The sequence below is a fragment of the Podarcis melisellensis genome, assembly GCF_964234715.1.
Source record: "Podarcis melisellensis genome assembly, chromosome: 3".
In the NCBI taxonomy this organism is placed as follows: Eukaryota; Metazoa; Chordata; class Lepidosauria; order Squamata; family Lacertidae; genus Podarcis; species Podarcis melisellensis.
The window spans coordinates 70,428,269-70,454,610 of record NC_138530.1 but is presented as its reverse complement, the minus strand read 5'-3'; the positions used below and the strand labels follow the sequence as shown (position 1 = coordinate 70,454,610).

General features: G+C 38.4%; 1 protein-coding gene across 1 annotated transcript in view; it reads right to left on the bottom strand.

The window, feature by feature from the left end:
• Positions 1-26,342, bottom strand: part of REV3L (REV3 like, DNA directed polymerase zeta catalytic subunit) — a 62,158-nt gene that overhangs the window by 31,248 nt on the left and 4,568 nt on the right. Inside the window, exons 2-15 of the mRNA XM_081905506.1 lie at positions 22,211-22,400; positions 21,169-21,243; positions 20,573-20,733; positions 18,196-18,292; positions 15,334-15,428; positions 14,613-14,717; positions 13,341-13,425; positions 13,109-13,257; positions 12,003-12,128; positions 11,287-11,524; positions 9,708-9,847; positions 3,534-7,671; positions 1,808-2,697; positions 945-1,027 (exon numbers count right to left, since the gene is read on the bottom strand). Coding sequence (XP_081761632.1) covers positions 945-1,027; positions 1,808-2,697; positions 3,534-7,671; positions 9,708-9,847; positions 11,287-11,524; positions 12,003-12,128; positions 13,109-13,257; positions 13,341-13,425; positions 14,613-14,717; positions 15,334-15,428; positions 18,196-18,292; positions 20,573-20,733; positions 21,169-21,243; positions 22,211-22,400 — 6,572 coding nt within the window. The remainder of the gene's footprint in view (positions 1-944; positions 1,028-1,807; positions 2,698-3,533; positions 7,672-9,707; positions 9,848-11,286; positions 11,525-12,002; positions 12,129-13,108; positions 13,258-13,340; positions 13,426-14,612; positions 14,718-15,333; positions 15,429-18,195; positions 18,293-20,572; positions 20,734-21,168; positions 21,244-22,210; positions 22,401-26,342) is intronic.

Below are 26,342 nucleotides of genomic sequence, written 5' to 3'. Positions count from 1 at the left end.
ATTCAATTATTGGGATTACTCATTATTTAGATTACTGATTTTCTTCAGTTGCTAACAGTAATAAAATATATTAACTTATACTCAGTTCCAGGAACAGAAGCCCTGCCATATCAAACTTCTATTCTATTTACATGCACATGCGTGAGAACCATTTCACTGTAGCGTTAGACACACCACTAAGAGTGTGTCTAAATGGAGCAACGGGTATGGCATATGGGTATGGCAAATCTTGTAAGGTTGCGCACCAACTGTTTCCTAACTTTTGGCTAAGCAATAAAAGGCTGGAGGAGGGAAGCAACTAACACTATCAACATGATTCCAGTATTCACACATGCATATCAGTCACATGGAATTGCACCACAGGACCAAGGGGTCCTTTGCTGCTGCAGGTGTATAGGAATGGGTTCCCTAGTCTGACTAGATCAGGTTCTAGGTGCCCGGCATGCATTCTAAATGTATTTAGCACTAAGGAAAGTCAAACTGAATTTGACTGGGGGGGGGGCAATCAACAATATTCACAATCAGAATCACAGATAAGTACCAAAGAGTTAAAGGTACTTTTCTGGCACAGAATGCACTTTCTGCTCACAGAAGGACTGTTTTACAAAACATGCTAGAGCCCTGCAGTATTCAAATACATCCAAACCAGTATTATTACTTGAGTCCAGAAATAAAGTGGGAGTTACTGATTTTCTTTTAACGGCAGACTGATGTGTTCACAATGGTCAGATGCAGTTAATCGCTTGCTGGGTTCTGCATCAGTTGATGTCAAGACACTTTTCAGTGCAAATATTATGATGCAATTTCAATTAAGAAAAATTAGAAGTATAATTATTGTACAGAAGTATCCTTACAGTAATGTAAAAAGGTAAAATGTTTTACTTCAGAACTCAGAAAATAACTAAAATTGAGCCTAATAAAAATGCATCCAATTCCATTTTTACCTTGACTTGAGTTCTTAAAAGTACTTTTCGAAAAGCATCAATATTCCTTCCCCTTCTAGGATTCAATTTCTGAATGTTTGGACCTGGGATGAAGGAAAGAGGAGAAAGTAATGAGTGACTACCACAACAAAAATATACTAAAGCATCCTTTAGGTAAAGGGTAAAGGGACCCCTGACCATTAGGTCCAGTCATGACCGACTCTGGGGTTGCAGCACTCATCTCGCTTTATTGGCCGAGGGAGCCGGTGTACAGCTTCTGGGTCACGTGGCCAGCATGACTAAGCCGCTTCTGGTGAACCAGAGCAGTGCACAGAAACGCCGTTTACCTTCCCGCCGGAGCGGTACCTATTTATCTACTTGCACTCTGACGTGCTTTCGAACTGCTAGGTTGGCAGGAGCAGGGACCGAGCAATGGGAGCTCACCCCGTCGTGGGGATTCGAACCGCCGACCTTCTGATCGGCAAGTCCTAGGCTCTGTGGTTTAACCCACAGTGCCACCCGGGTCCCCTCAAAGCATCCTTTAGTATTACTGAATTAATTTTTCAAAAGCTACAAAATGTTAAGTACAATATCAAGGCATAGAATGGTCTGACACTGCAGCATCTTATACTGCTGGTCCTAAAAGTTATCCCAAGTATAAAAACTAATCTTCATTTCCTTGGTCATGCTAATTACATATTATGGAAAAAATCAAGTTATTCTGGTTAAGGCTATTTTCTATTAGTAAACCTTAAACTACTTGTCTAATAATACTTCCATAAGTGGTTTCAAGCTTTTATTGCCTATCTTCTATTACATAAGTACATATATGTTTGCATAATTTCACTTTCAATTTCTGCAAACCACTCCTTTCATAATCTTACCTGGTAATAATGGAGTGAATCCAGGTGTTTCAGTTATTCCTCCTTTACACATTTCCTCTCTAAGGGGTGTACTATGCAGGCAAGCAGTTTCAGAATTACTATTGCATCCTTTGTTCACAAATGGGGAGACAGTGAAGGGTATCTTGCTTTCCTCTTTGACAAGCTTCTGTTCTCCATCTGTTAATGTTTCATTTTCTTCCATAGAGGATAAAATATCCTCTGAATCTTCTGAGGAAGATTGTTTGGAATCTGGGGATGTTACTTGTTGCCAAGGCGGAAGCACTGATGAATCAGGGGAGCTATAATCAACATAATTCTCCTCATCCCTGTCTGTTTCTATTGCTGCAGTGTCAAGCAGCACAGTCTTACTCATTTCAGGGATATCTGTATCATGCTTTTCCATAGTTTGTGTTGGCATTGGATTTGAGGATGAAAAACAAGTACCTTCTGATGCTACAACACTTTTGCTTGGCAAGATAGAATTCTCAACTGCCTTGGCCATTTGAGAACACATGTTTTTTGGCAAAGACGTGCAGTTCAAACTCTCATCAACCTTTTCCACCTCAATCGATTTGGTAATCATTCTTTTCCTAAAGTGTTCATAATCTTCTTTTGCCTGCAGCCATGACTGAACTTGCTGGCAACTTGGTGCACATTTGCAAGGCATGATCACTATCTTTTTGTCTTCACTAGTTTTACGGTTATTTCTTTGCTTTTTGTCAGTAGTGGATTGGCTACTGCGAAGCGGAGAACCTGGTCTAGGGCTTTGTGCCATTGCCAAAAATGCAGTCTTCCATAGTCGCAGCCCTTCCAATGAGAAGTCTCCCTCAAACTCAAGTAGGTCATTTGGAAGTCTGGTTTCTACTGTAAGCAGTCGTCCTCCAATTTCTCTGTGAAGATATTATTTTCAGTTAACAATAAATTTATCTTACTAGAAGAAAAGAACTGTCAGGAAAAAAGATTCCGTCACATAATATCAACTCTTGTATTTGTCAATATACAAATTAGGCCATCAACATTTCAAAGACAGACATTTAAAGTTTTGATTCACATTTCAATACTCCCCATAGCAACTCCCCATAGCAATAGCTAATGACTATGAATTGTATTCAGTATTGCATGAGCAATAGATCTTTTCCTTTGCCCTTATAAGTCCTTCTGCTCAATTTTGGGTGATACCTCCTGCCAACCTCAACCTTGTGTAATACAGTATGTCATGCCCCCACCCTCAGGAGAGGTTTTACAAGATAGATAATGGAAGCAGGAGGGGAAAGGTGAGACTGACTGTTAAAGTTTGTTTTCTACACCTGCAACATTGAATACAACCCTATGTTAAATTCTTCAAGGTGCCCAGAATTTATGAATCTGCAAAGATAAAGCAGAATATTTTCTTTTTATAGAATTTTAGGATTTCCCAAACTTGGGTTTTCAGCTCTTTTTGGACTACAATTCCAACCATGGCTTACCACTAATCTTGCTAGCTAGAGATGATGGGAACTGTAGTCCAAAAACAGTTGGAGATCCAAGTTTTGGAAACCCTGTTGTAGATTAATGAGCTACTTTAACCCCATGGAATTCTGGCTCTTGCTTAAGGGAACAGGAAAGAATGCTACATTAAAGCTACACCTAATTTTTCCATGACTATATAAATTATGTAAAAGCCAACTAAAAATACATAGGTATAAAATAGAAAAATGTGACTAGTCCACTGGTATTACCACATTACCTTGGCTTTTCTGGTGCATCAGAAGGGTTGCTGCAAAATGGTTCCTGATAAATTGCTTCTGCAAGATCGTGATCCAGTAAAGTTGACATAATTTCTTCACGACTTGGAGGTGACATGAGAGGCTTAAGGATGTGAGCAGCACGAGGTGTAGAACTTCCATTTTTTGACTGTGAGGGGGAATTTGTAGATCTAGGTGAACTATCTGGGGTTGGTGTTAATGCCTCGTTGTTTCTTGAAATATACAGCTCTAAATCTTCAGAAGCTGCATCCATAAGTTCACCATCCGGTGATGATAAAATGGAAGAAAAAGATATACTAATTGAATCAAGTGACTGAACAGGTTCAAAAGTGGCTTCCTTTCTAAAGTGGTTTTGACTCCAATCACTATTTGGCGATGAAAGGTTAAGAAAAATTCCTTTCTTCACTGCATTTCTCTCCAACTGAAATTGTTCCTTTTGGCACATCTCTGCCTGTTGCACATCTAGTGATAAGCTAGGTTCAGATGTTGATGTAATAATGTTATTTTTCCACTGGCTGTGGAGATGGTTTTCATTCGTATCTGGGCACCTTTTATCAAAAAGCTGAGGACTTAGTGGACCAGATCTTAACCAAGCTGTGGGGTCTGAAGAATAATGATTTTCTTCCTTAGAAATTTTGCTATTGTGGCTTAAAAGATCCATTTCTGCTGCTTGACCTGGAAAAAGGTCCTGAGTTACATCGCTCAGAAACTTCTGTGGTAGATTTTGATCTGCTGGGACGAACTGACTTGCAGAATAAAAGCTGCAAAATCCAGTCTGTCCTATAGTATTAATATCAAAATTGTAATTATGATCAGGTGACAGGCTGTCTTCAAGTGAGTAGCAACTTTCAAAACCTGGATCTGAACCAAAAACCGGGCTATCAACAGATAAAACATGGCCAGTCTTACTGTTTTGCTGCTTTGCAGAATCTTTTAAAAGCTTGAGATTTTTTCCTTTAGATTTTTTCTCCCTAGATGTACGAGGATTTCTTGGGGATGCAACTGAACGTGATTTTTTAACTGATTTGTTTTGATCAAGAGGGTAGGAAGCACTTCTGTTCAACTGAGTTTTAAATGATAACTGCTCATGCATGTTGTTTAGATGTGCTTTTTGTTGCCTTTTTTGAAGTAATTCCTTAAGAACAGCTAAGCCAGAATGTCCTTCACTGAATGCTGAAGGTGTTACCAGTGTCTTGCCTTTACACTGGGAATCAGCTTTGGTTTGAGAGGTTGTTTCTGACAGACCCTTTTGTTTTATATTTTTTTCAGGGTTAAAATGTGACATATCCAAAATAAATCCTCTTTGTTTCTGTTCCCATCCCAGCTTTTTAACCGGACTTCTCAAAGAAGCTACAAAGCATTTTTTTGGCAACTGAAAAGATCCATGGCTTTCCTCAGAAGTTTTAAAAAAAGAAGAAATATGCTCAGCATTTTTTGTTGATTCTGGAAGATAAACAATCTGCTGCTGATTATCTTTACAATGCAAAAGTTTACTAGGATGAATCTGATCGATCTTCATTGCGTCTGAAGAAATATAATTTTCATTTACATTTCCAACAGGGGATAGAAGTCTGCACTGCGAATTTGTAACCTCTTCAGCCTTTTTATGCATTATATCTTTAGAACTATATGCATTCAGTGCTACCTGAGATATATGGTGAGACTGGTCAAATAAATTATTTTGAATTGGTTCTTTTGTCTTAAATATACCACTTTGACTAGTAGCTCTTTGGAAATTCATTTTGGCTTTTTCCTTTCCAGACACCACAGAAGTTATGGCTGGATGATGGTCCTCCTGTGTCAGGAGGGAACCTTGATATCCTACAGGCTTTTCATTTTCCAAGAGTGAATGGAAATATATCAATGGATTTACTTGTGCATGGGCTGTCAATGGCAGTTGTGCTGATGGTAGATGCCCTGTTGAACAGCCAGTTGCTTGGATATCTTTTTGGGTACAAAGTGGCTGCGAGTTTCCCAAGCTGTGAGCATTCTCAGGTAAATCATGGTGGTTCAGCACAAGTTTAACCTCAGTTGAAGGAGGAATACTACTTTTTTCATCTGTTACTGTCATCAACTTTGACACTTTTTCTATTTTTTGTTTTTGTTTTGCTCTAGGCTTTCTCTTCACCTCATTTCCGGTTTTGTTAGTCAGATTATTCCTAATCTTTTTATTAACTCTAACAGTAGTATTAACAAATTGCTTTTTACATTTTTTAGTCTGAGCTTTTGCTTGACTATGTTTTCCTGTATGGGAATTAACAGTCTTAGTGCTATTTGTGGTAGCATTTTTAAACACTAATGTTTCTTTTTCTAGATTATTAATAATTTCTTCTGCATTTGGGTCAGTGGGAGACCAACAGCGAGGTGGGGATACATTAACTGGACTTGCACTTCTTTCTGACAGAAAGCCTAATTTAGACATAACATCGCTATAGTTCAAGTCACAGTCTTCAGCTTCAGTGCTATATGATGGTAGAGGGGGAGACAGAAAGGCAGAGGTTCTTCTTCTGAAATATAGGGTTCTTTTAATATTTTTACTGTTCATGTTTTGCAGTTTTCCAACCTTTTTCTTGGTTGACTTGCATTTTGCTTTTCTTTTGTGACCTTTCTTTGGCATTAATGGATAAATAGGATATTTGGTTGCAGGCGAATCAGGAACTTTTGGCCAAAAGTCCTTTAAAGGTGCAAGTTTTTTATATAGATTCATTTTTTCCTCTGTAAGTGTAACTTGCTCCTCACTAGAATCTATTTTTCCTAGTTTAACAAGCATATTTTTCCTCCCTCTGAACCTATTTATAATAATATATTTTATAATAACAGGTGGTAATTTTTTAGAAAGTTTTCTTCGTTTTCGACATTTTTTTGACCCATCAATATTTTCATCATTTTCCAAAGAATGAGGTAGGCTAATTTTTGAATTATGCACACCAAAGCTAGATTCGCTGTCTTCGGTTTCATAATTTATCTTGCGTTTAGCTCTGAGTGTGTATTTATTTCCACATAGCCCAAACGCCTGCTCAGATTCTCGAGCACCATCAGCTCCATCTTCAAAATGGCAGTCAATACAATTACTTGTATCCATAGACAATTTATTTTCTGAAGCACCAGGAGAAACTTGAATGATATCATTTGGTAACAAACTGTCTTTATCAGGAATGTTATTACTAGCATTACCTTGTACATAGCAGCTCTCTTTTGTGGAAGCAATATCGCTGATAGTTGTAGACAGCTGATTGCTAAGAATTACTTTCTTTTTATTTAGTTTTAACCTAGATTGTTTCTTGCCTTTTTTCAATTTATATGTAACAGGACTTAATTTTTGTGGCTGACTGAGACAATTAGAAAGAACAACACTAGGAAAGAACATGTAATGCGCTGCTTGTTGATTAACATTTGTTTTTTCAGCTTTGTGCTCCTGAAATTCTTCATATCTAATTTTAAGGTTATTAAGGCCATCTCCATCAGTGCTACCTTCAGCAGAATAAATACTAGTTCGATTACCCTCTGAGTAAGACATCTTTTCACGGTTTTCTGGTGCTGGGAAGAGGTTATCTGTATTTGTGTTGCTGGCTTTTTTATTTGCTTCATAGGATGCTTTATTTTTGGAGTGGACCAAATCTGAAAAGTTAGAATTTTGAACTGAAAAACTTTCACCCATTTGGTGGTTCATATGCAGAGATAAATCCTTTGTTGTTTTTCTTATTCCAGTGTACTTTCTGTGAGGCAAATGTCTACTTACTGAGGAAATGTCTTCATAAACTGTTTCACACGAAGCAGGGAATATTTCACTTTTATTACTTTCTGTGTGTGAATTTTCAGAATGGAGAATATTATTGAAGGATGTTGGGTATTTCACATTGTAAGTGCTTTCTTTTGTAAGAGAATGGACTGACAATTCAGGTCTTATGTCTCCTTTGTTTGGCTGAGAAAGCCCTTCTAAGTCATCATTGTTCAAAATATGAGAAGAAAGGGCACTTGTGTGTTTACACTGAAAGGTAATCTTAGCAGAAGAAGGTGGTTCCAGAGTAGCAGCATCTTTATGAAAAATCGAAGACTTTACAGATGTTTTGCTTGTTGCAATTATGGAGGTTCGAGAATTCTCATTGTTCAACGGATTGTCTAGAAAGGGATAGATACAACACATGCAACTTTCACTATTCATCTTTTATTTTTTAAGATCAGCTATTTTAAAGATTAGCCAGTCACTTAAGTATTAGGTAAAATAGCAACTGCTAAGAGACCCAATCTCTCTATCTCTTCCTTAATCTTACATTTCCTCTGAAACTCACTTTTGGTAGTTTTTGGTAGTTTTTATTATTAGAACAATACCACACTCAAATATTTTATTGCTGTATTTTTAATTTGGAATTTAGTTACTCCCTACAATCTATATCTCAAAGACAATTGAAGTCAGGCTTCCCTTGTCTCTTAAGATGCTTTTAAAGTGTGCTACTATGTTTCTGTTTTTCTAGGATTTTATTGCATTATATGGTTTTCTTGTATTTTTGTTTAATTGTTATATATATGTTTGTTATTGTAATGGCCCAAACCTAGAACATTATTAAGCCAACATGTAGTCACTTACCTTCTTGTATTTTTCTCACCAGTTACATTGTGGCGATTAATATTTGTTTCTCCTTACTGCTAGTTTCCACTTAATCCCCGCATCTGACTATTCTACTTGTGCCCGCCCCCTGCCCTGCACTTCATCTCTGCAGCCACCATAGCACACCTTTATATTCTCCTGTAACAGCTAACCTTTCAGTAGCTACAGATGGATATGGGACAAAGCAGACTAGAATACTAAATTTAAAGTTAAAAACAAGGCACTAAAATTGTAGTGAAGCTATTTTTAGGTATTAACAAATAGTAATGCTTGTTTGAAGGATTATTTATCAGGCTACACTTAGTTACTTTAAATAGCACTGCATAAACAGGATTATTGCCCCTTTAAGAAGTTAGACATGTAAAACTGCAGTTTTATCCCCTAACCAAGCATGGCCAGTTACCCTATCATTTTCTTTCTCCAATTAACACACAACTCCCATCACCTAGGACTTTACATGCAGGCTTCAACTTGGTCCTCATTTCCTTCGGCCTGGAGTTCTTCACTTCTCTGCAGTCTTCAACCTGGCGCAGCAACAACTGCCACCTCAAGTTTACAATAAGCAGTTGTCACTTGATAGTACCTTTCTTTTCAGGACTGCCACAGAGCTTTGCTACCTTTTACAATCCCTCCTTACCCAATCACTACAATTTGGGTGAAATTCAACCTTTATTGGTCTGTAATTATGAGCCAATAAGATGAGGAAGCATGTCTATGATCCAATTAAAACTGGCTACCCTGTTGATGCCTGCGATACTGAATATAAAGCTAGAAACCACTTCAAATATAGGCATCTTGCCAACACTAGGTTGCAATGACAGTTTAACTGACACTTCGCTGCCTGCTAGTCTTTGATACAATGTATCCCTCTATTCCTGGCAGAAACAAAGGCAGTTTAGTTCACATACTTCATCTTTTTTGAAATGATAAAATAGCCTATAATTTCACCATGTAAACAATGCATTTATCTTTTATAAACTGCTTAAAGTCTGTTTTGGCATTAAGTAGTATACAAATATATGAAATAAATTAATAATGACATGAAAAGTTTGTAATTCTATTTTACCTAGATCTGGAGTTCCCAACATTATGGGGCTTGAGGGCACATTTGGAAATTGATATAGTTGCCATAAAATGGCTGTCATGAGGAGCCTGGCTAGTTGCAAAAAAGTTTAGTGTCTGGTTAGAATAAAATAATAATAAAATTGTAGAGTTGGAAGGGATTCCTGAGAGTCATCTAGTTTACTGTATGTCTTGCATTTGTTTTTATTTGTAACCTACTCTGGAATTGCAGTTGCAATGAAGAATAGATAATAAATATTTTAAATAAAAAAGACATTACAGTTTTGTGTCACAATTTGAAAGTTAGGAAATTTAAACAGATGAATTAATGCAGTTTTAAAATTTCAACCTATTTATGTTGAGAATTCTAATTCATAGACTATATTTGCAGAATATTTAGTACAAAGGTATCTATTGAGATATTTTTTTATCAAGAAGGGAAAACTACTTTCTCATGGGTATATGAAATTCCAAAACTATGATTTACCACTGTTTTCATCTGCAGTTCCATCTAACTGAGGTATAGATAGGCTTGCCAGAAGCAAATTGTTTTCACTCCAGTCCATATCATCTTCTGAAGTGCCATCATCTTCAGTTGAGCTCTGGTTCCTACTTCTGCCCAATGACCTGGAAGTGCAATTTATTTCAGGTATATAAAAACCTTTGGTCAGCCACTTGAGAATTTACTGGTTATGGTGTTAATACATGATACTTTGCTTGGGAAGGAAGGATACAAAGAATTTGAACGTTGCTTACTAAAAATGAACATTAACTTATTACACTACAGAATGTGGTCTAATACAATATTTTAAAGACAGTCATTAAACTGTATTTCAAACTGAGAGGATGCAAAAGTGAATAATCATAGAGTGGTTTCTTCCCCTGAGAATACGAAAATATTTCATGAAAATCACAGTAGGGTTCAAATTTCAACAGAGGTTGAAATCCACCCACCAGTGGATCTTCAGAGTGCCAATACAATCTTACATCAGATTATACTGAATGAGCCTGTTGTTGATTCCGTTTTCATCACAGGACTTCTCCCCCCGGTCTTGTATTTTATCCTGCTTCCGAAATCCTATTTTCCCCTAAAATTTCCACCACTCTTCTGTTACAAGCATGCTACTGTGAGTTTGTGTTCCAAAACCCTGATTCCAATATATCTGTTTCTTGTTGCCTTCTTATTTGCACCAAGTATGGGTGTTCCCTTCTCCAATGGACCTTCTTTAGAGGGCTCATCCTCTTATTTATTCACCCAAACTGTTCACTCAGAAAGCAGGATTTGTGGCCTGAAAATTCCTCTTCTTCCCCTACATCTCTCAGCGATCATCGCTGTAATTTCTCATCAAGTCCACACCTCCCCACCCCTGCCAGTGGTTTTGTTTTATCTCTGCATGCTGAGAAACCTGATTTCTTGCTTGTGGGGCTTCCTGTAACAACTTACACAGACACAGCAGCACTGTTCCTTCCTCCTCACAGTATTTAACACACATTAATATACAGTGGTACCTCTAGATACGAACGGGATCCGTTCTGGAGCTCTGTTCGCATCTAGAGGTAAACGTATCTAGCAACAGCATGTATGCACATGCACGTGCCGCTTTTGCGCATGACGTCATTTTGAGCATCTGCACATGCACAAGCAGCGAAACCCAGAAGTAACACGCTCCGTTATTTCCGGGTTGCCGCGGAGCGCAACTCAAACGCACTCAACTCGAAGCATATTTAACCCGAGGTATGACTGTAATGTACCCATTGAGCAAATATAGGAATACACAGTAAGGAGTAGAATTCTGGAGCAGTCATTGCAGAACACACTTACAAATCTCTCTCATTCCATTCAAGCTCTGGCAGTCTAGTAACCCTTGGGTTTTCTTATCTGCCTGCTCATTTGAGCCACATGAAATTATATCACCAATCACATTTCTTGTCCAATAAACACCTCTCTTCATAGTATACCAGTGTCTGGACACCCACATTGATTTTCTTTATTAAGTATGAGAACTTCAGTCTAAGTTCGTTAGTACCATTTCCTCCGGAGCTATTATTCAAAAAACAGAAGATACCTTCTTTTTGCATTCACGTCATTCGGACTGCTGTCCCATCGTTGGGACATTAGCAAGCTGAGCTCCATTTCTTCCTTTTCAATTTGTGGTTCATTTTCTTCATCATCACTGTTCTGGGGATTTCTACAGCTTCCAGAGGAGAAGTGTTGTGATAATGTACCATGTCCTCCAATTGCGTATCCATCATCCTCCAACCCAGCCAAGAGATGTATCATGGCTTGATCAGCACTACTGTCCACTGAAAGAAAAACAAAAACAAATTCAGACATAGCCTATATCTTTAAAAGTTCAAGATTATCTTTGTGATGTGTTCTTTTAAATAACCTATATTTTCCATGTGCAGATTGAACGCAATATTTTAAAAGCAAGTATTAGACAAACAAAACTTTTTACAGTATCTTCTTTTTGATGCCCTTGTCCTTTGAGAATCTTACTACCTTTTGATAATTTCTCACTTTTGCGGTGTATATTTTAATTTCAAGCTTCCAAATGGAAGTGGTTTTACAGAGCACTAGGACCCAAATGCTCCTCTTTTCAATCAGTAACAGAACACCACTACTGATGAACAGCTAAACTAGAAATACTTTACAGAAATCTATTTTTTGGAGCAAATTCAGTTTAGACAAACTGCATGGACCACTAGAGATAAAACTGCCAGCTTACTGAAGAATAACCTATTATTGTGGGGAAAAAGAATATATTTATGTTGTACTTACTGAACACCGGGGTCTTATTCAGTCTCTGAGATGAGGATTGAAAATGCTGACTATTTTCCATGATGTTCAAAATAGCTTCTTCATTAATAAACGCCTCCTCCTCCTTATACTTCCTGTTGGACTCCTCTAAAAATGAGATTTAAAACTCTGCACATGAGCTGCCAACACATTTCCCCCACAAAAGTAGTCGCTGAAGACTATTAAACATCCAAATTAAATATCCAAATTAGTTGAACAAGATTTTCAGAAGATAGAGACTTATGCTAGTTGAGATGCATAAGTTTATACACCTTACAGAGTCTGAAAGAGATAGGAATTCATGGTGGCAAGACTTTTCTTAATACAATTTGAGCAAACTCACTTGTGGTTATTTAAAACTGTTTTTAATGGAACTCGCAGCAGATCAATACATTTCCAAAGGGTACCTTCTCCTTTCACAAGTTGCCATTTCCCAGGCATTTTGCTCAGAGGAAGTGGCAGAAGATTACATGAGCATAAGAAGAGCTTGCTAGATCATGCAAATGACCCATCTAGTCCAGCATTGTGTTCTCATGGTGGCCAACCAGATGCCTATGGGAAACCTGAAAGTAGATCTTCCTGCACTTGAGAACAGAGGGGTGCAATTCAGATCTCCTCTTCCCAGCAATTTCTGGAAAGAGAATAGAGTTTTTGGGAGAGGGTGGGGCACAAGGATGTGCACTAAACCTCTCTTTTCTTCAAAAATTTCTCTCCCCCCACCCCTGCCCAAAAAAACTATTGGGGAAAGCAAATGCAGAAGGTATCCTATTCCTTGGTGCCACTTCTCACCATCACCACACCCTCAGAAACAGTGAAATGCAAGCATGCAGGCAGAGAAATGTTTTTTCTGTGCCTTTCTCTCTCTCTCTCCATCTCTTCACTTTTGCTTTTCTCAGCTGTTTTATGACACAGAAAGAAAAGAACTGAGAATATTGTAGACAGACATGCAAAGGTAAAGATTATTCCTTGTGCATTCTTCTATGTCTCTTTCTCCTCCTTTGCTCAGTTTTTCCATAAAAGTAATTCCAGCTAGGATGTACTCATGAGCTGTATTTGACTTAAAAGCCAACTGTATTAATACTACTAACCTTTGCTGAGTTCTTTATCTCTGTGTACTTCTACCATATTTGCTGGTGAACACGGAACAACTTTAGGAGATTGTACCTCAGAATGTAGCGTCAACTCTGCAGAGAATTCCTGTGATCCATTACTGTAGTCCAGTGATCCAGATAATGTCCTTATTAATAAATTAAAAAAACTTTTAAAATGACTGTACAACTCACAAATAAAAACAAGAGTAACAGCTAAATGCACGCTTACACAGAGAGATCACTTTGCTTGAGGATTTCTTTAAGCCTCTTCTGAAAGATTTTTTCACTTTCTGTTGCAGTTACAAATCCACGATCTTTAATTAAGGGGGAAAGGTTATACAGGATGGTTAATACAGCAACAAAGAAAATACTACTGAATTCCTAAATAAGAAACTGAAACTTCATAGGCATTCTATTAACAATTAGTACCCTTCTCTTTATGTATTTTTTCTAATACTTTTAAGCTCAGAGCAAGCAACAAAGTCTGAATTTCAAGCAGCTTTGAGCCAATTTTTAAAAGGTTGTTTTCTTTTTACCATGCTTTTTATATAGTTATAAAAATATTATAAGGAATATAATCTCTTGATTATATCCAAATTTGCTGTTCTACTAATTAAGTTTCTCCCACTCACAGAAGGCTGTTTCCAAATTAGAGGAAGAGCACTGTGTGAAAAAACTGACTCTAAATCAAGAGGAATTCTTCTGTTTGCACAAACATTCTCAAAAACGTTTGTAATCACCCTCTACTTGATGCCGCAACTGACTGTAGGAACCTAGAGCACTATCAAATTATAGCTTGTGGGATCACTTTCAGTTGCTGCAGCCCAAGGATGTGAATGGGATGCTTGCAGTGTTGGGACTAACTTACATGCTCTCTCAATTGTTGCCCATAAGATCTGGTAAAATCTAGGAGGGGATTGACGGTATGGGTCCAAGGAGTGATCAGTGGAATGGAAATACACCTAAAGCCTTGAAAAAAGAGTCTCAAGTGGCTTCTGTCGTTTGGAGAGCTTATGCCCAGCCTAGGCTGGTTTGCCAGCTATGGCCATTCCTGGAACAGGTAGCCTGGCCTCAGTTGTCTATGTTCTGGTTATTTCTCATCTGGACTACTGTATTGCATTGTGTGTGGGGCTGTCCTTGAAGGTGGTCTGAAGACTGCAGCAAGTGAGGCTGGTAAGTGGGGCAATCTGATGGGACCATGTGTCAGTAGTCCTAAAACTGTTGCACTGACTGATTAACCATTTTAAAATTAATCAACGAACCAGACAGCAGCTTAAATAAAGAATGTAAAGTTTACTATCATGATGTCTCCATTAATTTTATTAACTACAGTATTGTATTAGAAGAAGAATGGGAAAGCTTCTTGACTTTCTGATTGCTGTGATAAAATTAACAACCCAACAAGCAGCAAATGCTTAATTGAGTACTGACCCATCAAACGTACCTGCCCAGGAATTGTGACTGAGAAATAAATATGTAACAACAACTTTGACCTGTTTACCTTGTGAGTTAGGAGGACTAATTTGAGAGGACTCATTGTTTTCTCTACGCCGTTGTTTCTCATCATCCCATATCGCTTGCAAACCTGGGTTCCGACCAACCTGGGCTGGAAAAAGTAAAAAATACAGCAAATTCAACAGGAGTGTCAAGCTTACTAAAATGTAAACTGCAAAACCTCTTGTCTGTACAATCTATGCTGTACAATCTATTTTCAAGAATTAACCTGACAATATTTTCAGACAATTGCCTTCCCAAAGTGACTACTGTGGTGAGGGGGTGCTATGTTGTTACCCTCCCAATAGCAGCATTGCTGCTGTTTACCATAATGCTGTGGGAGTAACGTGGGACACTGTCTTCAGTACCAGAGTGGCTCAGCTAGCGTACCTGTCCCTGCACCTTCCCAGTAAGTGGCAGCAATGCCACTGTTGGGAGGGTAGCGGCATAGAACCCCACCATCTGTTCCTGCCTTCACCTTGTGTCAATTGTTTATATAATCCCTTCAGTTATATTTACTTACTAGGTTAACTGTAACTTAGAGGTTTTAAATACCACTTAGGATGCATTGGGTTATGCCAGCCTTCCTTTTCTGCTCTGGCTGGGGCAGAGTCCAAAATATGCAGTCCAAAATATCTGGAGGAGCAGCTTGGGAAGATTGTGCTAAGCACGCATAAAAAACAAACTTGTTAATGTCCTAAATGATTACACAAAGCAAAATTGTTTACCTTCAATATCCAATCTGTTTAAAATATCAGCAGCCACTGCATCTACTTCCAGTTCACAGGTACTCTGTGGTTCAACACCCTCCAGTATCAAAGAACTGCAATTATATTAAAATTAAAGGATGATTAAAATATGGTACTACCCACTAAAATTATATTCTCTTAAATTCTATTAGTAGAAAAAATAACTAACTGAATATTAAATCACAATTTATCTTAAACAGTCTGAACATTTTAAAGTAATGATATTTATGCCATAGTTAGATGGTAGGCAGAAGCACATTAGTCATGCACTCTGAATGAACATGTATGCAAATCATCACCTGTTCCCTACCTTAATGGACTCGTTTTACCTAAACAGACTCGTTTTACCTAAACAGCACCACTGAAAGAAAGTATCTACAGAGATTTGCAGGCAGCACGGGGCAGAGTATACAAGCAAGTTAGGTTCAGAATATGTCCCATGGGATAAATACAGCTACCGTATTTTTCGCTCTATAAGACACACATTTTTCCCTCCAAAAATTAAGGGGAAATGTGTGTGTGTGTGTGTTATGGACCGAATGCAGGCTCCTTGGCTTCAGCTCCCACCACACTCTGGAGGCTTCGCGTTGCTTTCGCTGAAGGATAGGTGCCCCTTCAGCTAAGGCACAGCGCCCCTTCAGCTAAGCGGGAGGAGAAATGGAAGGGACTCAGTTTCTCCTGCCACTTCACTGAAGGGGTGCTGCGCAGAGAGGGAGAGAATTTTTTTTCTTGTTCTCTCCCTCTAAAACAAGGTGCGTTGTATGGTCGGGTGCATCCTATACAGCGAAAAATACGGTAAGTCAGGATGTATTTAAATAAGTGGTTTGTGAATGTACCAAAAGGGAGAGACATTCATGTGTTCACAATGATAGAAATATAGGCAAGATTTGTATTTTTATTGTTTGGTGTTTTATTGTACTTGTATATATTTGTGGAGGTGAAGATATCAGTATGCAGCCACATGTGCTTTACCGTATTTTTCGCCCTATAGGGCGCACCGGCCCATAGGGCGCACCTAGTTTTCAGGGGGGGAAATCAAGGGGGAAAAAATGGTTTCCCCCTCCGCAGCTCTGGGAGCAGCGGGCAGGCTGCATGTAGCCTGTGCGCTACTCTAAGACCTTCTCCCTGCTTTTGCGGGAGGTGGCGGAATTCCCCTACCTCCCACAAAAGCCCACAGGAGGGAGAAGGGACTGACTCGGGCCAGTCAGTCTCTTCTCCCTCCTTGGGGAAAAGCCCCCAAGAGCGGTGCACTCTTTAAAGGCTGCGCGGCTCCTGCAGGCTTTTCGACCCAGCTTGTGGGGCTGGCGGTGGGGGGAAGCACTGCTTTCCCCCACCGCCAGCCTCCAAACCAGGTCCGGGAGCAGTGCGAAGGTGTCGCACGCCTTCCCACTGCCCCCAAGCCTGTGGGGCTGGCGGTGGGGGGAAGCGCTGCTTTCCCTCACCGCCAGCCTCAAAGTGCAGACTCTCCTGGCTTCAGCGAAAGCAACGCGAAGCCTCCAGAGCACAGGCTTCAGAAGCTTCGCGTTGCTATCGCTAAAGCCAAGGAGCCTGCATCCGCCCCATAGGACGCACATACATTTCCCCTTCATTTTTGGAGGGGGAAAAGTGCGTCCTATAGGGCGAAAAATACGGTACTTTTCATGACCTGTAACCTTTCCTGACACATGTGAAGAAGTTTTATGACTCTTTGTTTGCTGTGTTTGAACATCTGTTCTGAAGTGCCTCGGGGCAGACCTTCTCAACTGGCACATTGAGCTGAGTGAGCTCTGTTCTATTGCAACAGTGGTGCCCCGCAAGACGAATGCCTCGCAAGACGGAAAACTCGCTAGACGAAAGAGTTTTCCGTTTTGGAGGTGCTTCGCCAAATGAATTTCCTATGGGCTTGCTTTGCAAGACGAAAATGTCTTGCGAGTTCCTGCGGGTTTCCCCCCCCTTCCCCCCTTTTTCTAAGCCGCTTATCCGCTAAAAGCCGCTAATACCGTTAATCCGTCAATGGGCTTGCTTCGCAAAACGAAAAAACCGCTAGACGAAGAGACTCGCAGGATGGATTCTTTTCGTCTTGCGAGGCACCACTGTAGCTATAATAAATGCTGGGTTCCTAAATCTGGATGATGGACTTGGAAATAGTTTCCTTGGGTCCATTGTTTATTCAAAAGGTGATTGTTCCTCAACTGGGTAATGAACAAGGTGGTGTAGAGGTGAATTCTTACCGTACAGGGATTGCGCCTAAAGTCAAAATTGTATATAGTCAAAGCACATTGGGTTCAGCAGTGAGTGGGATTGCCAAAGCAATGTTTCCCAGAACCCCACTCCTTACTTTATATTTATTTTTTGCCACTGGTGTAAAGCTGAATGCACACAAGTGAAATGTTCATAAGTTGAAGACTTACTGTATTTAGTAAATCCTGTTTGGTCAGAACCATATTTTTAACCATGGCTTAACTGGGCCTATCTGTGCTTCCTCCATCCAGCCACCTTTGTCTTGAATCAATCCACCAGTGATAGCAAGTAGACACTGAACCAGGGCAAATATTTCTTTTTCTCACATTTCATGTGTTAATTAGCTAACCAGTGCCTGGACATGTATACTTCCAACTATTTTTTAGTCAGTGGCCACTGTTAATAACGTAATTATCAACAGCTATACTTTTAGCATTTCCTTTTCTTTTGACATTACTGTTTACAATTTCCCCCAAATATGCATATATTTCTGTATCTCAGGGTAACACTTCAAGCCTCTGATGAAGTGGAATTCAATCCATGAAAGCTTATGCTATAACTATTTTTTAGACTAAGTGGTCTCAAGACTATTTAGAGAGAGATATATTCAGAGATGCTAACCTTGGTATTTGATTGTTTTCCCATTGAAGAAGGGTTCTGGTAGCAGAATGTCCTGACAAACTATATTTATAAGATCCACTTTCTTCTAATACATCACCTACAAACAGATAACAGTAGATAAGCTTTCAGGTACTGTGAACTATTATTACTCTAAACATTTTATATTGAAAGTGATTTTTGTTGTTGTTTCTTTAACAAAACATTCATATTCCACTTGCATTGTGAATGAAGTCAGAATCCTATAACAAAAATAAATGCAAAATCAGTTTAAGAAAGGGTGCTTGAGAAAATACAAGAGTATCAGTAGGTATATGATTTTGAATACCAGCTGCTGGGGAAACAAGCAGGGAAACTTATTATGCTCAGGTCCTGCTTGTGGGCTTCTCATAGGCATCTGGTTGGCCACTGTGATAACAGGATGCTGGAATAGATGGGCCTTTGCTCTGATCCAGCAGGATATGTCTTATGTTCTTAAAACTCTCTAATCCCATTTGTTTGCCCTATGTGACCTTTTCAGATTCAGAGAACATTGGGCATAGCATAAGTAGAAGAGAACCTACTAATACTTTCCAACAAAGTTTGAGCTTCTAGAGCCTTAGCTTTTTTTTTGCTTGGGTCACATATTTTATTTGTTCTCAATACTCTGTTCCACAGATTGGTCCCTAACCAAATGCCCATTAGTATAACTCAACTGTCCTCTCACAACAGTACTAGTTTCCTGTTGCATGATAAAAAAAGTATGGTTTTGGAAGAAATTAATCTGAGCCAGACATTTCTGTCAGAGAATTTGAAGCGGTCGCAATCTAGCAGTTGAGGTAAATTTTCTTTGTTTATATTTCTGAGGTTTTAAGTATTTGAGGTTTAATTTATTTTTTTAATGTATATTTTTATCATTGTAAGATGCTTTGAGATTTCGATAGTGAAAAACAGGATGTAATTAAAAAAAAAAAAGGACTAAACCTGCTCTCCCAGTGTTGAAAAGTAGTGTCACGGTAGAGAGTCAAAGATAATTATTGACATTCATGGAAGGAGGAGCTTGAGAAATGTTAACAAGGTCCTACAGGGGAAAGGGGAAATGTCTGTGCACACACATTGCCTCAATCATATACAGTTTCATTATCAGTGGTGTGAAGGCCCAGGGAGCAAAATGGGACTCCCCACATTTTTCCAGTTTTTGCTGGTTTGTTTCTGGAAAGTGGGAAACAAGGCAAATGAAAGTTGCCACTGTGCAAACTCAGAAGTGGAGCTGATACAGCACTTCTGCCAGTGGATTGCACAACACTAACTTTCCAAATATCTGGCTTCTCCCGGTCTCTGCTGCTCGGTAAGCACTGCCACTACACCCAACTGTCTGCTACTGCCTATGACAGATTCCCTAAAGCAGAGGCTCCCCCATATATATGCACTAAATGCTTTTTTGCCTGCTGGCTATGTTCCTGCAGCTGCTGGGGTGATGAGGATGTACAAAGAATGTGTCAGCATCTGTGGTAGGGCTGACAGGAGTGTTCCTGCTTCCTCCTCATGTATTCAGTTAATGCATGAGATGGTTGTCTTATCAGCCTTACAACAAATGTAGGGCAGCTGTACAATCTAAACAGCACAACTTTGTGAATAAGCATAGAAAATTACTAGCCTGAAAACAGAATTAATAGCCTGCTGAATCATCTCACTGCATTCCTTTTTAATGTATTTTAATTCTTTTTCACATGTAATAAACATAATCTAAAATACAATAAACAGCAATGATAGCAGCTAGTCTGTCATTTATTGTGAAAAGTGTAACAGGATCTTAAAGTTGGAACCACTACTTAGAACCGATTTATAATGCCTATTTAAAGCCTCTAATCTAATAGGTCTCTACCAGTGTTTCCATAGGTTTGGGGAGGTTGTCTTGATTGAGCATCACATCTCATATGGGAGCATTTCTATGCTAGGCGTGGAGGAGGGGGCGTCTCTCCTCTAGCTGCCTGCCTGGTGTCTATCCTAGGCACAGAGGAAAAATGAAGCAATTCACCATATTTAGCTGCATGGAATTACTTGTCATCTATGACTGCTGGCTAATGCTTAAATAGGAGGCTGCAGTAGTTCCAGTGTAGCTCTGTATATGCCAGCTAACTTCCTATCATCACAAAAATAACCCTAAGAGAACCCCAAGCTGAATAAATTGTCTCTAAATGTGGGAAAGTACTGTGTTTCTTTCCTCAATTCAAACTACATCTCTACACATTACATGGTATACTAACAGTGAAGAATAGTATGGAAAATACATCGTTTATTAGAAAGGCAGAATCAATTATCATATCTTGTGTCACACAAAGTCTATTCCAGAGATTTGTCAAAAACCGCTAAATAATATTTATGAATTGGAATTGCATACCTTTTTTCTTCGCCTTTCTAAACTTGACAGCAGCCAGGTTTATTAGATTCATTCCATACAAGTTGTAATCTATAAAGAGCTGGAGGAGGTAGGGAATATGAGCTTCATGAGGTTGATAGTTTTTATTCATTATGGCTCCACCTTGTAGAAGCTCACACACTCTAAAATGGGGAAAAGTTAGAAATGAAACATATTACCATATTATTTAAATATAATGCTGGTTTAAACATAGCGCTGGTTAAAATATAATGCTGATCAATACTGAAACACAAGCCAAAAGTACAAAATACACTTTTTCTAGCACACAGAATTATAACTAAGCAGTTAAATTTTTAGGCACTAAAACCATGTTCCAAAGAGCCAATTTACATGTGTTATATTTGCAGGAGCTGATATTAAAAGAAGCTGTTTGCATCTGTTTAAGCCAGAAGTTCCCAAACTATGATCCAGGAGCCACCAGTGATCCACAGATTAGAATTAGAAGCAGCAGCTTCTAAATTGTTTTTAAAGGCAGCCGCTGGGAGAGTGCAATATTGAAAGGTAACAGGGAAAGTGTTATTTTCTAAAGTAGACACATCATATTTTTATTACATTACCTTTTCACCATAGCAGGATTATAAAGGTAGATCTTCATAAATTGTCTTTCTTTTTCATGGTAACCATAAAAAGGTCTGGAAAACAAATATTCAGTAAGGTGTAAGGTTATTGTTTGTCCCATGATCTGTATGCTGAACAACCCTATTGTAGTAAATGGCAGTTCAGCACTTTAGACCTTCCACTAAGCTCCATATTTGGATATCCTCTATGCATCATAATTATGGCTGTTTGCTAGTCCTACATGAGGGGCATTTTATCATCCAAAATCTATGTAGTAAATGGACCAGAGTGAATCACAGGATTTGAAAGATAAGACTTTGCTTACTAACACAATCCTAGATGGCTTTAAAACAAATCTTTCGCATATGGTTCTCAAACTATCCAGGAAATATTACAAAAGCTTACCAAAAATATAGTATGTTAAAGAATACAGCACAAGTGTACTGGAAACCTATGTAGTCGATATATTTAATTATTTTGTTTAATAAATTTATAGCCCACTTTTAAAAAAAAATCTTCAGAGAAAGAAAAGTTGGGGTTGAATTAAACTCAGGACATCAAATTTACAGGGCATCAAAAGGGGAACTAAACTGGTGAGCGAGTGGGAATTGAAATGACTTACTGGGAGGGGAAAAGTTGTTCTCTTCTGTGTATAAGGATACTAACAAGTATTGTCAACTCAAAGCCTTCGCAGAAGTATTTTTAATACACCTTTCTTCAAGTTACAAGAAGGGAGATTCTTACTAAACATTGGGAAGAACTTTCTGACAATAAGACTTGTTTGAGAGTGCAACATACTTCCCCAGGTGGTTGTAGATTCTCATGGCCATCTGTCATGGATACTTTAGTTGAGAGTCCTGCATTTAAGGAGTTTGGACTAGATGATTCTCAGGATCCCTTTCAATTCTATGATTCTAAATCCTTTATTAACTAACAGTGCTTTATAACCTGAATACCTTATAAGTTTCTTTAAATTTTGTCAACAGCAACTCATGCCCCACAACCCACCAAATTAAAAAGGGATAATAAAGTAATACTTACATTCCATATACTAGTGACACTTTGAATACATGCTGAACAGAAGAGGATGGATTTCCTAAAGCTACATTCAGTGCTCGGTCTATGCTGAATGCCAAATGACGCAGATAATGTTCTGCCAGCTGCCCATAACCATCATATGGCACATACAGGTAAGGAAAAATACCATGTAAATGGAGGCAAGTCTTCTGACCTAGAGGACCAGATACCAATATTTGAGAATCATAAAACTGGAAAATTCCAGAAAGTTGTCAAACCTATTTGCCAAAACAATTAATATGATTCACTAACTTTTAATGGTAATAATAAAAAATCAAATTAATTCTATTGAAAGTAACCTAATAAACATAGATTCATGACTATATGTGAGATATGAACACCTTAAACAAGGTGGATAGTTCATAGAAACAGGTTTACTGTGTGGCCTGTTTTTCATCAAGTTTGAAGTCTACACAATAGTATTTCTGTTTGTTTCTATGAGATTTCTAACAATGCAAAATTTACAATCCTTCTTATTCATCCTAACAGACCTAGAGCACCAAACAAGGATGTCTACTGTCCCAAATCCTCTTTGCAAATGCAACAGAAGCATTAGTTCAAAAACATAAAGTGGCTCCTGGATTTCAAAGTATAAACACAAATGATATGAAACATATTACCAATCAGTCTTTTTGCTGATTATATGCTATTAACACTTTGAACTCCGTACTGACATTTTCAGCACTGAAGTCAATTAGACTGCTTCCATAAGGTGGGTGGTTTAAAAATAATTATGCAACGTTCGTTATCTTTTGTATTAATTTATCACTTTTAGTGCAGAAGCACTTGCAAAAATCCATTTTATACTTGACTTTGAAATTCAGCAGCTTTCAATACATTGCTATCATTATAACTAAGATTATTTTACAAATAGGTGATAAACTTCGATCCATTGTTAAAAGGCTTAAGGAATGAAAAAAATGTCTGGAAAATATTGTCCTGACTGGGTAGGAATTCAACATGGCATAACTTTGGCCTGAGATTCAAGTGGCACCTTTTCTCAGTCAGGTTGTACTAGGAAACAGAGTAGCAGTCCATTCAATTAGACTGGGCCCTCACTTTTTTTTGCAGGGGAGGGGAACCAAATAATCATTATGCAAGGACTTAATCTTCAAAGTGTTCCTTGCAGCGCTTATGGAAATAGTGCAAAACTCAAAGGCTGGAAACATTTTCTACTTGAAGGTGGTACCAGCAACTAGCCCTGGATGAAAAATTAATTCAGCAATGTAAACTAGTGAAGGAAGAATACAAAAACATGGCTTCTTGGCTATGTGGTCCCTGTTTATTTATGTTAATTCACAAGATGGAGAGATATGGATGCTGCTCTGATTATTTTGGCAAACCATCTTTGTATGGCTATGGGTGGCATTATTTGGAGTAGACCAATGAAACTAATAGACCTTAGTCATATACAATACTTTTCAATGGCAGTACTATATATTTTAACTGTATAGGGAAAATACATGAATATAAGTTTATGCATTTTTATGCCATGATATTTCAAAGGAAAATTACCATATTTTCCTTATTAGGGAGCATTAAACATTAAATAAAACATAAACCTAATTAAAACAAAATTAGCCAGTTCAGAATGACAACAGAGTAGGTCAGGGAATTTCATATACAAAAAGACCTCATAGATACATACATACATAGAAAAAATATTGCTCATATACTCAATTTTCCTGTTTAATTCCACGACACTATCACAGATTTTGGAAAAATCCAAATTTGGCACCTGAGAATTCCCTCCCCACTGCAGGAAAACGTTACCATATGTGTGTGTGCCAGCAAGTCTGTTCCTTCCTCCCACAGGACCAACAGATATAATCAGCTCCATGAGAATGAAAATGGGATGGGGGCGGGGTTGTTTCTGTTTGTTTGCTTTACCTTATCTGCAGGTGAGTGGGTGGGGGAACTGTAAAACTGAACAATTCCAAAATAGTACACTGCATTGACAAAAGGCAATGAATGAATCCAATCAATCAAACTATAACCATTAAGATAAACATGTAAGACATGTTAGCAAAAAAATAGGAATGACCTGAAATCTCAAGATTTTAAAGCATTTCCTTGTTGTGGCTGCTACTTGGTATCAAGGGATCCTTTTTTTTCTAAGTAAACAGCAATTATAGTAGTACTCCCTGTAGGGCTGGGGGTGGGAATATCTGAGGTGCTAACAGTTTTGATTCTCTACTACACTACAATCCAGAGCTTTATATGTATAGCTGAAAACCATGACTGGAGTGAGGAATCAATATTTTTTGGTGCAGTGGCTTGTAGAAACAAAGAGGCAAATAAAAATTCAGCGTAAGATTTGGAGAAGAAGTTTCAGAAAAAATCTTGACCACAGAATCAAGAATCAGGCCATTCACACTGCTTAAACAAGGAGGGAGGGAACCAGAGAGAGGGAATTGACCTCATATATACTACCCAAACTTCGAGTGAAGGCAAGTTAGCAATGTAACAAAAAATAAATAAAACTCCTTTGGCATGTGGCTGCAGTTTGGTAAAAGCAAAGTATAGCATTCTACCAATTTAGTGGGGTTTTTTTGCCATGCATAGGATTTATACATAGGCCAAATGACTGATAATAAAATGCAAGCCAAAGATTCTCAAGAATTTAAAACTACTTTTCTCTACTTGTTTATTTCTTATTATAAATTATGAAACTGGAATACACATTTCCATTACAAGCTAGTTAATCTTTTTTACTTTCTTATTGTATGAAAATAGTATTAAATCAGTAAAAGCAACACCAAGGGCTACTTCAATATTATACAACAGTAAATTTATGTTTACCAGCATGTGTACAAGGGTGGGAGGAGAGACCAGCTGAGGCCAACTTCAGCTCCCTGGAGTATACAGCCATATCATATGTACAGTGGAAGCATGCATTTGCTGCAAACACTCATTACATTTTTAGATGTACATGTAAAATGCTTTACATACACATGCAAACATATAATTGGTGCAGCAATGTATTTGATGCTCATGTTTCCATTATTTTGTTGTGTCCAATATAACATAGTAATCCTGGAAAGAAAACCTTTTCTCCTACGTAAATGAACACTTCAGCATTTACCTGATTTTTCCAAAATCAATGAAAATTCCAACACAAATATATTTGTTTTTCATTAAAACATGTTTCAAACAAAATATATATATATTCAACCGGCTTTAAAGTGGGTACCGGGCAAGCATTTCTGAAGAGGGATTCAACAACTGGAATGCCACTGCCCCAAACGCGCACCCTCCAGCAACCACCAGTTGCATATCATTTGGTGAGGGCACATGAAAGAGGTCCTTCAGAATCTGGCTAAGTATATATGGGAGGAGATAATTCAGGTCACCTTGCCATAGCTATTTAGAACTTTAAAGGTTAAATCAGCACTTTGAATTATTATTATTAAAATTTCTGTGCCTCCCTGGGAAGAGCATTCCACAAACGGGGAGCCACTGCAGAAAAGGCCTGTTCTCATGTTGATGCCCTACAGACCTCTTGTGGAGGCACACAAAAAAGGGCCTCAGATGATGATTGAATTGGACCTGGAAACAGAGTTGAAGTCAGTGCAAATGAAGATGTACTGATGTAATTCGGTCATGTTAACCAGTCCCTGTTAAAAACCTTACTGCCTGGTTTGGAGGCACCTGAATTTTTCAGACCATTTTCAATGGCAGTTCCACATATAAGAAAATACAGTAATCCAAGTCATGTATTCCCCTTTACTGGCTGTTGCACTGGATTAGTCATGGTATATGTGGTACACTTCTTATCCCCATCTTCCCGATACAGTGGATCTTCAAGAAAATAAGTCCCTTTACTTTATTTACCCTGCTGTGCAGGGAGGGCAGCAGCCAATGGAACAAAATTCCCTCTTCACCAGGATTGTTGTTTGTCTCCATACCTCAGAGCAGCTACCAGCAGGCCTTTGCTACCCTTCTCCCTTACCATTCTCACCCTACTGCTACTAGAAGGCGTTTGTTGCTAATGTGTCAAGTGCTATACAGGACAGAAAAAAGTTTTATGCTCTTTGCACTATACAGGTGTCTAGACTCTAGACATAGTGAATAGCTTAAGGTTAGATAGAAGTAT